This window comes from Erinaceus europaeus, chromosome 6 (genome assembly GCF_950295315.1).
Source record: "Erinaceus europaeus chromosome 6, mEriEur2.1, whole genome shotgun sequence".
Taxonomy (NCBI): domain Eukaryota; kingdom Metazoa; phylum Chordata; class Mammalia; order Eulipotyphla; family Erinaceidae; genus Erinaceus; species Erinaceus europaeus.
In genome coordinates, this window is record NC_080167.1 from 9,122,594 (window position 1) to 9,136,553 (window position 13,960).

The following is a 13,960-nucleotide window of genomic DNA, read 5'->3' on the forward strand; positions in this document are numbered from 1 at the left end:
CAGTTATTTTACAGTGTGATGTAAGCTGAGGCAGCAGCGCCAAGCAAATGTCCCTGTCTCTTGGGCCCGGCCTTCTGCATTACTTCACTCACATCTCGCTGATTAGGATGCACACCGCGTACTGCCGCGTACAGAATGCCAAGTACTTCAGAACTAAATTAGGAAATATGTCCAGAGACGGAGAGTGATGCTAAGAGCCCTAAGTGGATCTCTCTCTTCCTTTGTGAGGTAGGAGACTCATTGTCAACATAATGCTCTTAACTGAGGCAATTCTATCTTGTAACCCTCCACCCTCAGAGAGCAGAATTTAATTCAGGCAGCAAGAGAATTAATAAAGATGATACAGTCTCATAAATATGTTTTCATGGATGGAAGTTATTTTTGACAGGTTCAGGAAACATGAGGCATAAAACTAATTTTAAATGGGTGTTCGGGCACAAAGGACTCCAGGAACAGAGTTCACAGTGCTTGCATGACAGCATGATCAAGAGAGAGGCTGGAGCAGTTACTGCTGGTGCTTTTTCTTCCTTTTACAGTCACAGTGACTTAGCATGCTTACCTTTAAGGCCACTGAGGTCCGTGAAGTTCAAGAGCTCAAGAATGATCAATATACAAAACTTAAGAATCCATTTTCATCCAAGAGCAAAAGGCTTCTGAGAAGCCCTTTCACCACATACATCTCGTCCTGTAGGACACAGGAACTGATGGAAACCAATTTGCTCACTAATCGTTCCCGCCAACAGTAAGGCTTCAGAGATCTTGTTAGAGATCTTGTTAGAGAAATAACACAAGAGCGGTGGCTTCCCCAGCCACTTCAGAAGTCCTAAGGCACTTAGTAGCCTTCAGCAGTGGATCAGCTCAACGCGACTGTTACAAGTGAAGGAGGAAGGTTAAGTCACTGAAACATTGAGTCAAAAGAACTAAAGCATGTGGGTGTTCAAGAGCCCGGAGATCCTGTGTGCAACACTCCTCATTTTGCAGAAGAGAGGCAGCTCAGCTTACTGTCTTCAAAGGACAATGGACTCTCCCTCAGACAGTCTCAAGCAAGCTGAGAAGGGCGCAGCTACCACTGTGAGTGGCAGCTCTCTCCACCCATATGGTGACCTGATGACCTGAGGGGCCTGTCCTCCCACTGCGCTGTTTCCAAGTGAATCCAGTGACCCTGACAGGTAATCACTCGCCTTGGTAGCAGTTAGAAAGCAATTCCGGTGAAGGCCAGCGTGAAGCAGATCTCTGAATATTGCTTTGGCCTCATACTGCCGCCATCTCTCTGTAGAGTCCATACGAGAGAGCAGATGCTGGGGGTACAGGACGCACTGCCCTCTACCACTTTCCAAGACATTCCTTCTAGAGCGAGCAATCTGGGCCCAGATCACAAGCTAACACACCAACACATTCATGGGGACTGAGTCCTGATCACGACAACAAGACTGAGAGGGGTCTAACCTCTGTGAACAGCGGATTAACCAAGATGATTAAGGAACACTCAAAAGTGCACCTATGTACACTCTGCTGGAGATTTATTGAGCATTTACTATATCTCCATGTACAGCCTTTGTAGGGGCAACGGCATGCATGACTGATTTGCTTATGTACACAAAACCATTTCTGCAGTAATACACAAGGAAGTGTCAACACTGATTCGGCTCAAGGAAAAAGCTGTGGATTTCTCAACTCCCTAGTCAAAGCAAACAGCTTTGGAAGATGTTTGAAGGTATGGTCTTTTAAGGATGAACATAGGTAATAGTCCTTTTCTTTCCCTCCCTCCCTCCCTCCCTTCCTTCCTTCCTTTCTTCCTTCCTTCCTTCCTTCCCCTTCTCCTTCTCCATTATATGATTTATCCAAAGAAAATACTGGCAAACCCAAGTGTGGCCCTAATTTTAACTTCTGAAATTCCAAAGTCTGAGACTCCCTGGGCACAGGCAAGCCTAGAAGGACCACAACACTGACCCTTTCTTTGAAACCCCCCTCCCATGCTGTAAATGCCTGGACCAGCAGATGAAGCCGACAGTCATGGCATCACTGAATGCTCCCCACACCACTCGGCGTCCTTTCCTTGGAAAGTTCCATTTGTTAGTACACCTAGCTTATCTGATTAGTAGCAGTTTGCTGAAACCTGTGCCTAGTGATGTTTTAACACCCCAGTGCCAGGAATGTGACTGGCGCTCTGTAACAACCTGTGGTGCACACATGGCGGGCTGGAGGGCAGACTCACGCGTGGACAGGTGTGCAGAGCACCTATGACGCTAGTGCAGTCAGCACAGGGCGCAAGGATGTTCTCCAGCCCAAACAGAGGCGGCACCCCGGGCTACTTCCACCAGTTCTGGGCTAAAACTCTATACCGCTGTTTGGATTCTGCCGTCTGCTGCAGTCACAGCTAATCGTTGATGGAGCGCAACTGAATCCCCCATTTCTGTGTCAGGTACAGATGGAGAAACCTGGGGGGCTGGGCAGTGGTGTGCTTGGTTAAGTGCATGTATTACCATGTACAAGGACCCAGGTTCAAGCCCCTGGTCCCCACCTGTAGGGAAAAAACTTCAGGAGCGGTGAAGCAGTACTAAGGTGTCTCTGTCTCTCCTTCTCTATCCCTTTGCCCTCTCTATCCTATCAAATAAAATAAAATTATATTTATTTTTTAAACCAGAGCACTGCTCTGCCTTATGGTGGTGCAGGAGATCGAACCTGGGACTTTGGAACCTCAGGCATGAGAGTCTCTTTACATAACCATTATGCTAACTACCCCCGCAGTTTTCTATAAAGAATCTAGAACAAACGAACACAAGGAGAAACCTACCTCGCTGTTCTCATGGACCCTTCGTCTGGCTCCTACACAGAAAGGCAAGAGACACCGACACAAGGTATGCAGCTCTGGACAAACTCGGCTGCTGCTAGTCCCACACCAGCCCCACGAATGTGCCAGGACAAGGCTGCCAGGGCGAGGTCCAGCTACAGCCAAAGCTCAGCGTCCACCTGCAAAGCGGCAGTGAGCACGCCGCACGTGGGCTGTTTGGGGGCAACGACTTCACATTATGGGCTAGCAGGACGGTCCTTAAATCTCAGAGTCACCCAAGGCATAGCATGAGCCACACAAACAAGTTACAGGGCAGCTCCAGGTCTGAAAAACAAAGGCTTATCTCAGGAAGCAGAAAATCTATAAACCGCAATGAGCTGGGAAGTCTGGCCTCTGCAAAAATAAGCAATGTTTCAGAGCTAAAGCTTGGCTGCCCTCACTTCCAGCGGGTGGTATTTATGCCGGAAAACCACCACCAGTCTCCCCCACACAAGTGTTTGATGGCTGGTGGTGTATTCAGCTACTGTTTGCACACTAAATGCTACCGTCGGACTGCAGAGACAATTAAACATATCCTGGGAGCAAATTTACTTCCTCTCAGCTTTAAACCCAAGGGACACCACCAAGCAACAAGTTACCTGAGGGGAACTCCAAACTTCTTATCTGAAATTTCCTAATGCTGGTTTATTCATCAAGTAACCCTTTTAAGGATTTTAGTTTGGCTGGAAATGTTCAGAGTCACTCAGAAAAGCTGCCCACTGTCATCAATATCCAAAGCAGGCTTCCTTTCTAATTTTCTTTTTCTTAACATATTTTTTTAAATTTATTTTCCTTTTTTTTTTTTCTGTTGCCCTTGTTTTTATCATTGTCGTGATTATTGTTGTTACTGATGATGTTGTTGCCAGATAGGACAGAGAGAAAATGGAGAAAGGGGAAGACAGAGAAAGGGAGAGAAAGACAGACACCTACAGACCTGCTTCACCGCCTGTGAAGTGACCCCCCCTGCAGGTGGGGAGCCGGGGGCTCAAACTGGGATCCTTACGCTGGTCCATGTGTGTTTAACCTGCTGCACTACTGCCCGACCCCCCTTTCTAATTTTCAGTGGAACTATCCCCTTATGCATTTTCTCAAATATACCCACTATGGTTGTATTACTGTAGAAATAACCCACTTAGATCAGTCAAAAGGAAATAGGACCTGCCAGATAAAAAATTAATTTAAAATATGAAACATTTAACCTAGGCTAGTATTAGATATGATAATCACATCACTACACTGAGAACGGAGAAATAAATGAGATGACCCAGGTGTAGAGCCTAATGGATGAAAAACTAGAAAGCAAGGAACCTCTCCTCTCTCAATATATGAGCTCATTGAGGACTGAACAAGTTTTTTCAAAGTCCACAAAAGGAAACCAGTGGCCTCCCTCACTTCCCAGGCAAAGGAACCACAGGATTTACCTCCTCACAGACTTTGCAGCCAACAAACAGGCCCCCAGACAACAGTCCTATCTGCAGTAAGCAACTTGTTCTCTCTGCTGCTTGGCGTATCTTACTAGGTGAAGAACAGATCACTGGAATCCTGCGGACTGTAATTCTTTGAGCACTGAGGTATAAAGTCAATGAACAGCTGCATAGAGATAAGACCTCACACTCGGGGAAACACCTTGTGAATACCACACCAGCACCAGACCATGAGGGACAGAGGTAACAGGAAGTCCACAGGGAGTGATGGACGGCCACTTCTCACACCAAACGCTTTGCAGGCATGTTTTCATTTTATCCTCCAAGACAATGAAGCAGGTAGGCAAGAACTCTCTCTTACAAATGAGGAGCTCAGCCTGCTTAAGGAGGTTCAGGGTAATAGGAAGTTAAGCTGGAACTGGAATAGAACATCAGAGAGGAACCCCCTTCACCTCCCTCTAAAAGCGTCTGCTTGCATGCCTATCTAAATCAGGCTCAAAATCTGATTCTGTGCTGAACCATCTCTGTGACTGGTTTCTCTCATACAGTCATTATGATTGTCTCACTGTACAAACAATTCGCTCAGAAGAGTCAGAGAGAGACAGGACCTTCTAGACCACAAAGTACAGAAGCCCAGAGCCTGGCTCTTCTCCAGCCCACAGCACCACGTTGTGGAAAAGGGTTTCTTTGCTTCCTTGGGGGAAGGAAGAAGGAACCACTGCCTTACATGAGTCCCTCCGTCCTTCCATTAAGGCCAAGAACTGGCCAACTCAAACTTTACCCCCCCCCCCCATTGCATAAGAAGAAGAAGAGGAAGAGGAGGAAGAGGAAGAAGAGGAAGAAGGAGGAGGAGGAGAAGGAGAAGAAGGAAAAGGAGGAGGAGGAGGAGAAGAAGGAAAAGAAGAAGGAGGAGGAGGAGGAGAAAAGTTCTAGAGGTCAGTTTTAAAACATTTCAGACTGAGTACTTGGCCTAAAGTCAGGACAGTAGGATGCCAGGTAGTGATTGTGAATAAAATAGTCATCAGGCCAAGAGTCTATGTACTGTCAGCAAGAGCGCAGATGAGGAGGCAGCTTTTTTAGAGGAGACTTGGCAATGCCCATCAGCATCTTCTACTCTGACTGAGCAGCGTGGCTGCTGGGGGTGCAGCTCAGCTGTGCCACACGGCACTGCAGCTCGCTGTGTGTACATAAGGCAGTGAGTGATACCTCGGCAGCCATCGGCGAGGGAGCTGCATAAGCAGAAAACCAGTTTTGAGCATCTGCTGGGGTCCCAGGGAGAGCATGTCTGGTACACGCTGACATGCAGCGCTCTTCAACATAGACGAAATAAACACGTTATGTACACAACAGCATGTGTACTATGACCCCATTTCCACAGAGATGTGCTTTTACAAGTGTATAATACGTCTTAAAACTTTCTATTTGGATATCTGAAAAATGTGAATAGTGGATTGGAATGGGATTGTGGAAAAGGAGGAGACAGAACAGTTACCTTCCCTCTCTGAAATGCCTAAATAGTTTCCCCACATGGATAGTGGTAAGTTCCTTTTAACTTTTAAATCGCCCTGTGGAAGAACCCATCAATAGTTTCGTTTGGGTTCGGTTTGGTAACTGCACATCTCGTGGTTTCTGTACCTTGTTTCCTTCATACACCCAGCCCAGACTCTTCACACCGAAAGCGGCCTGGCTGGCTGAAACGTCGAGACAGGTGACCGGCTGGCCGTAGACGTAGTGCAGGGTCCTGGCGGAGTCCTCCGCTTTCAGCAGGTAGACCAGATCGCCAGCGGTAGCCACTGCCACGGGGTACCTTCCAGTATCTGGAACTATTTCAAGGTAGTCAACCTGTTAAAAAGTTAAAGACTTTCTTTAGTTCTTAAGATCCTATCTACAATTCTTCCTGATCAGGTAAAAATATATCAATTCCTCCTACACATCAATGAGAAGATCAACAAAAGACAGGTAAAAGGACTGTACACAGGAAATAAGGCACTGAGAGTTCTTTTTTAAAAAAAATTTTATATTTATTTATTTATTCCCTTTTGTTGTCCTTGTTTTATTGTTGTAGTTATTACTGATGTTGTCGTTGGATAGGACAGACAGAAATGGAGGGAGATGGGGAAGACAGAGAGAGGGAGAGAAAGATAGACACCTGCAGACCTGCTTCACCACCTGTGAAGCGACTCCCCTGCAGGTGGGGAGCCAGGGGCTCGAACCGGGATCCTTATGCTGGTCCTTGCTCTTTGCGCCACGTGCGCTTAACCCGGTGTGCTACCGCCCGACTTCCAAGGCACTGAGAGTTCTTACACAAATGAGAAAATGCTCATCATCAAAGAAACACACTAAAAACAGAAATACAAAATGAAAATTCACTAATAAGTAAATTTCACCTGCAGTATTAGTAAAGGTCAATGTAATCTGGCGAGAGGCTGGGCAGGAAGGGGAGAGGGACGTGGTGACAGATCCCAGTTACTTAAATTCTATGGGTTATTGGCCCAACTTTTTTTTTTTTTTTTTGCCTCCAGGACTATCACTATGAATCCACTGCTCCTGATGATCATCTTTCTTTCTTTCTTATTGGGTAGGATAAAGAAAAGCTGAGAGGGGAGGGGGATATAGGGAAGGAGAGAGAAAGACACCTGAAAACCTGTTTCACTGCTTGTGAAACTTCCCCCTCAATCTGTGGACTGTCCATGGAAGCCCGAGAGTGAGTAAACACTGACACCGGCTAAGCTGTGGTCCAACACTGTGAGCAGCAGCCCCCGTGTCCAAAGCCAAGGGCTATCACAAAGGATGGGTGTTCTAGGCTGGCATCACAAACCCAGGAACGCTGCCACTGCAATTTGGGGCACCTAGCTGGGGAAGGCACAAACGGTCCAGCTCTATGGGCCGGGAGCATCTTTCTCGGTGACAGCACCTTCTGTGGCAACGCTTCATCCGGGTGAGAAAATACAAATGTGTCACCACAAATGCCTCTGGTAATGGCTGGTTGCTTCCTCTCTCTTTCTCTCATTATTTCGCTTCATCTTAACGGTGGATTTCTGACAGGTCAGGAGGCTCAGACTGACAGCGGCTGTGCCTCTGGAGCCGTTAACGACTGCAGAAAGCTTCCAGTCCGTGCCAGGATGTCAACTTCCTGCCAAGGCAGGATTTGCACTTTACACAGGGATTCACATCTTAGGTAGCCGAGTTCATGGAGCTACTGGAAGACTATAGAGTTCTCTAGTCAGAGACCAAACCACATGGTAGTTTGGAGAACAAACAGAAATATGGCACTGTTGCACCTACGAAAAATAAACAAGCCCTCAAGATAAGCTGACAACATCAGGTCCTTTGGTGAGAATGAGCTAGCGGTCACATGCCCAACTGCAGAGACTGATCATTAATGAGACAGAAGCTTACGGAGGTGAAGCAGAGACACAAGGGGTTTCCAGCTATTCAAGTCTAACAGGCTTCCCGCCAAAAGAAAAGGGAACAGAATGGGACTTGATCCAGGTCAGGGCATCAGCTTATTTTTCAGTGTTGGCTTCTCTGTTTGCTCTCCTACTAGTGCCAAAGTCAAGTTTGTTTAAACTAAACCCAAATTCAGCACAGACTGATTTGAGCTCTTCCTTTAGCCCCCAAATCGCCTCCTTCCACACAAAAAGAGGCTCACAGACACCTGAACTCAGAGAGAAGCTCTGATGTCAACAGCTCTGAAGGCAGCTCAGGTGCACACATGGTGCCCTGGGCAGGGCTGGCCAGTTACCACTCAGGCAAGTCCATCTTCACTCAGGAGTTACCCTTAATTCCAGGGGAGAACAATCTTGGGATGGGGAAAGGATAGGATGGAAACCTCCTTGCCACATGGGCTGCCATCATGGGATTCATTTTCACTTCGATGACAGGCCTGCAGGGGTGAGGTCCTGTTAGTGCAAAGGAGGCTGGGACCACAGTGGGGAGGAGCTCTAGTCCTGACGTCCATCCTCCTGTCTGAATCATGCCTTGCCTCTGTAACTATGGCAAGTCCATCCACTGGTCAAAGATCCCCTCATTTCCTGGTAGATGGGGAAAACGCCAGCACTGCCTATGTCACAAGACTGCTGGGAGCTGTGTGGATTAAGGCCCACAGGAAGTCCTGGCCGAGTGTGAGCTGCCAGCATTCTCTACTAAGCTGGACCCAGGGTCTAAGAATGAAGAGCAAAGTGACCAGAGTTAAAAAGCTCACCAGTTTCTGAACTTCAAATTCTGCAGTGATCTGCCAATACCCCTCTTCATTGGGGCCCAGCATCACGACGTCAAATGCAGAGGCGGTGGCAATAGTTGCATCTTGCTTGCTGAGGGCCAGTGCCTGTATTCTTGCATCATGTTCAAAACGGTGAGTAGGGTACTTCCCAGCCCGTAGGTCCCAAATGTTAAGAAATCCTAAAGAGAGAAACATAAAACAAAGTAGGTAACAACTTTTAATTCACTTACTATGTATGATTTTATGAAATCTATTCCTTAATATTTAAGAGGTTTCTGAGATTCAGTAAGAAAAAAATATATTTAGAAGTGAACAAAGAATATGAGTATGTTGCTTATGGAAAAATAAGTACATCAGACACATCAACGTGGGGAAAAGATATAAAACTTCGCCCACAGGGGCTGGGTGGGGGCACACTGGGCTAAGTGCACACATTACTATGTGCAAGGACCAGGGTTCAAGTCCCTGCTCCCCACCTGTAGGAGGGACACTTCAGGAGTGGTGAAGCAGGTCTAACAGTGTCCATCTTTCTCTCTCCTCCCCTCTCAATTTCTCTGTCCTTGCCAACGAGGGGGGGGGGGGAGAAAAAGAGAGAGAGAGAGAGAGACTATATAGATGAAAGAAACAAGGAAAAGGAAAAAATGGCCACCGGAAACAGTGCTGGATTTGTGGTGCTGGTACCAAGCCCCAGTGATAAGCCTGTTGGCAAAACACACACACACACACACACACACACACACACACACACACTTCACCCACAATTAGAAAAACGAAAATACCACTTTCATTAATCTAACTGATCAAGCTGAAAGACTTCATAAAACACTTTTTAGTTTTGGGTAGAGAGAGAAAGAAATTGAGAGGGAACGGGGAGAGAGAGGTAGAGAAATGGTTCATACCATTTGCTCTCTGAGGAAAGGAACCAGGGGAAAAGGACAAGAGGAAGAAAATGTATACTTCATCCCTTTTTGTATTCTGAAATTTAACTAAAAGACGCTCTTTGAAATTATTTTTTTCTGAGACAGACGTTGGAAGAACAGAACTGCATCTCAATGGCTGAGCAGCTGTGATCTGGTTAGCGAGCCTCTGCTACGCGTCAGGGCTGTCCTAGACCATCGCTCCGCTGGCTGCACACAGCCTTGAAGCCTGCACGCCAGCTGTGCCTCACAGGTCTATTTACATCCCCACCGCCACCCACCTCTATGTGCTGTGAACAGCGGCGCTTTTTAGCTGCTTGTCTGTTGCTCTGAGGTCTGAGTTTGACCAGACCGCATCTGTGGGGCAAGTCCCCATGCCCCAGCCCCTGAATGTCCCACCCAGATGAATGTATGCACACTGGCGGTGTGTCTCCACCTTTCTCAAACTGCCTGCAGGAGTGACACCCAGTTCCTGGGCTAGCAGCATGAGCATCACCTGGGTACTCACCAGAAATGCAGACTCTCAGGCAACAGACACTCTGGGGCTGTGTGCTCTGGCTCGAGAGCCAGCGGTCTGCAGGGCCCTACGCTCTCCTGTCAAAAAATACAGACATTCTCGTGTTTGGGATGTCGCTTATTCTTTCTGTCTTACCAAGCCATTCCCATGATTTCTCCCTACTAAGCAATTCCTTTGCACTCTAAGATTCACCCAAGAGAATGGTTACTTTCTGAGCATGTCAGATAAGGTGCCATTCCAATTCCACCCGGTTTTGTTTTTCAAAATTCACTGAGAAAAAGAAAAAGTCTGTGGTGATAATACAGTCTGCTGCTACTTGCTTTGAGCTCAGCTCTGCCACCTGCTAGCTGATGGCCTTGGGCAAGTTAATTAATAGCCAGGCGCCCAAGACCCATGTCTGTAAAACTAGAGATAACACTATCAGCCACACAGATTAAAGGAGATAAACTATACAAAATGCAGAGACAGACCAATTGTTTTCACTTCTGTTTTAAAGTATGTTACACTACCAACCGTGCACTAAAGCACATTTAATCTTTTGGTGACACTGATTTCTGCTCTGCTGTTCACCTAGAGAGTCCAGCATTTTCTATAAATTCTTGTTATCTCAAACAGATTAGAAATAGATAAAACCTGACTTTTTCCCCCCTTAAGGATCTGTTTTTCTTTTTTTTAACTCAACTTTGTCTATTTAAAACAATGTTTTTATTTTTATTTATTTATTTGTTGGGTAGAGACAGCCGGAAATTGAGAGGGAGGCGGCACATAGAGAGGACGAGGGACAGAGGGACAGAGACACCCGCACTCGCACTTACTTCACCACTCATGAGGCTTTCTTTCCTCCTGCAGGTGGGGGCTGGGAGCATTGCACACTGTGACATGTACACACCAGGTGCACCACCACCTAGTCCAGACTGTGTCTTCTTTTAAATATCTTTAATTATGAATTTGGATAGAGAGAAATTGAGAGGGAAGGGGGAGACAGACATCTCCAGCACAGTTACGTTTTACCACTCGAGGAGAGGGCTTGAACCCGGGTCTGAGTGCACTTAGCCAGGTGCACCGCCACCCAGCCCCCTTGCACTTTGTTTCTAAATAGTAAGTGCTTTGAACTTAGGATCATACTTTCAAATACCAATCAGCACTATAGAAACACAGAGAGTCGGAGGAAAACAATATATTTAGGCTGCTTTGCAAGACTTTCAAGCTATCAGCAGGCTAAGTAGGTGATTATGATTAAAAGCAGGTGACAGCTTCAGAAGTAAAACTGTGCACTTGTCAAAGAATGATGATAAACTCGGGGGAGCGGGAGCAGATAGCAAAGGCTCTACAGCACCCCCCCCGCCCCCCCCCCCCGTAAATACTCCCGGCAGAGAGGAAACAGATACCCTGCTGAAGATGCCAGAGGCTCTACACGTGAAGCAGGAGATGGGAGCATTCCGAGCCTTGCCCCCCAGTGTGTCAGGATGGCCGAGTGGTCTAAGGTGCCAGACTCAAGTAAACACTTCCCAAGACGCGCCCCTGAGTGCTCCGCGTTGCATCTGCTTGCAGACATCACGCTAAACACTAGAGAGAGGTAAAAGCTGCTATTTGCACAAATCTCTTGAGCGTTTAGACCATGTGTTTATCTCGTCTCTGGAGAGCTCACCTCCACCTTGGGACAAGCACCACCACTCGTTTTACAGGGAGAAGCAGCAGAAGTGGGGAGTTGTTGTTAACCAGCTGGTCCCAAACCACTTGTCCATGGTGAGGAGGGTTTAGAATGCACAATGAGCGGCTTCGTAAAACCACTGGAGACCGACGAGTAACTGACAGACACCATCAGACTCTCCCTGCATTCTGCCAAGTGTGGAAGTCATTCAGTTCCTGCTCACACTAAGCACACATGGAGTTTATCTATACACACATTTTTCACTATTAATCAAGTATTGGTTTTACTGGCATCACCTCCCCCAACATAACTGTATGCAATAAAGATCCTTCACTGCAAGGTTGAGTTCACAGGCTCAGGGGGGTCTTTATAAAAACATACATTCCGGGAGTCGGGTGGTAGTGCAGCGGAGTAAGCGCACGTGGCGCAAAGTGCAAGGACCTGCATGAGGATCTGGGTTCGAGCCCCCGGCTCCCCACCTGTAGGGGGTTTGCCTCACAGGCGGTGAAGCAGGTCTGCAGGTGTCTATCTTTCTCTCCCCGCCCCCGTCTTCCCCTCCTCTCTCCATTTCTCTGTCCTATCCAACAACAACAAATGACATCAATAACAACAACAATAATAACTACAACAACTATGAAAAACAAGGGCAACAAAAGGTAAAATAAATAAATATATAAAAAAGTGAATGTTAGAAAAACAACAACAGCAGCAGCATACTTCTAGGGTGCCATCAATTTGATGGTCACAGCCTTCTCCTCTGAACCCTGTTATGCTGTCATCTTTGTCCATTTTCTCTACTGCCACTGTTAAGCACACAGCCTGAGTACATCCCCACTTGCAGCGGGGGTGGGGAGGGTCACTTCCATGTGCACAGTTCTCCAAAGAGGCCAGCGGTGCATAAGCATTTAGGACTGCGATGGCTTCTTAAGTAACTGACCCTTATCCCTGGGTATAGTTTTGACTCTGAAATCTAAAATCCAGCTTTGTCTGGATGAGTGTCAAGATTAACACCTACTGTTCTGTTCTTTCTCCCTGTGTCTTTATACTGCAAAGTGGACTTCCTGTAGAACAGATAGGTGGTCTTGCTTTTGATTGAGGTACTGAGACTATACTTAATGTGGCCACTGAAGAGGATGGATTTACACTACTGTACCATTTGCTTCCTATTTGTGCCCCTGGCTCTTTGCTTCTCCTCACCCCCACCCCCCACCCCTTTTTTCCTTTCCCTCACTACCACTCCCCCCTTTTCCTTCATGCCACTTTTTGGATCATTTGGATTGTGTGTTTGTTTCATCTTAATTCCTTTGCTGGCTTATTAGTCACAATGGTTGTTGTGTTTTTCTATTGACTGTCTTAGGATTTTAACATACGTCTATAACTTGAAGGAGTCTGCATTACCGTGCTTTCACACCACTTCACACACAGCACGAGAACTCTACAGCAGGGGGCTGGCACTCCCCCCACCCAGCCCCAGCCCCTCTCCTTTGTGTTACTGTTGCCATACTTTTTTAAAAAAAATTTCTTCTACATATTGTAATAAGTCCTATCTACATTGTTAATATTTTTGCACAAGCAGGCAATTACCTTTCAAAGAGGCTTAAATAATAAGATAAAGGCAATTTATACCCATGTAATAATCACTTCTAGTGCTCATTCACTTCCACTTTTAACATTATTAAACCATGCAGACTTTGTTGCCAAGAAGACTAATGATTTCATTTTGTAACTGAATTGCCACCAGCAAAGTGATCTGGAACTGACACAGGAGCTCATAGGGAAGGAAGTTTGAATCACACTTTCATAGTAAGTCATCTGAAAGTTTTATAAATGGTCAAGCTATTAGTTAACTAAGTAATACCTTGGCTATTTTTTATAACCTCAAAATGCAGGGGGCTTGAACAGTGGGTAAATGAATTATAAGAAGGCAAATGCTCTATTTCAATGTCAATATTTAGCCAAAAAGGCACCAAGGCAGGAAGACACTGGCAGGTATTTATTGAGGCCCTGTTCTGGGACAGTTCCTACTCCAGACAATGGAGAAACTGTAGTAGCGAGACAGGGAAGAGCTCCTAATTGCACAGAGATGATATTCCAGGACATCTGCTAAGCATTTTCCACTGGGGCAGGTAGAAAAGACATGGTCGCAAGCCTCACATAACCCACACTGGAGAGAAACACTGACTAACACCTTAAGTAAATATACTTTATACAACATAAAAACAGTGCAATGAGACAAAACACAGGTTCTACTTTTTTTAAAAAAAGATTAAAAAAATATTTATTTATTCCCTTTTGTTGCCCTTGTATTTCATTGTTATATTTATTATTGTTGTCTTTGTTATTGGACAGAACAGAGAAAAATGGGGAGAGGAGGGGAAGACAGAGAGGGGCAGAGACAG

The 13,960-nt window shown here is 46.2% G+C and overlaps 1 protein-coding gene across 2 annotated transcripts in view; it reads right to left on the reverse strand.

Moving 5' to 3' along the window:
- Positions 1-13,960, reverse strand: part of FBXW8 (F-box and WD repeat domain containing 8) — a 118,956-nt gene that overhangs the window by 28,560 nt on the left and 76,436 nt on the right. For both annotated transcript variants that reach the window (XM_060193025.1, XM_007529353.3), the window contains exons 6-7: positions 8,459-8,655; positions 5,890-6,096 (exon numbers count right to left, since the gene is read on the reverse strand). In XM_060193025.1, coding sequence (XP_060049008.1) covers positions 5,890-6,096; positions 8,459-8,655 — 404 coding nt within the window. The remainder of the gene's footprint in view (positions 1-5,889; positions 6,097-8,458; positions 8,656-13,960) is intronic.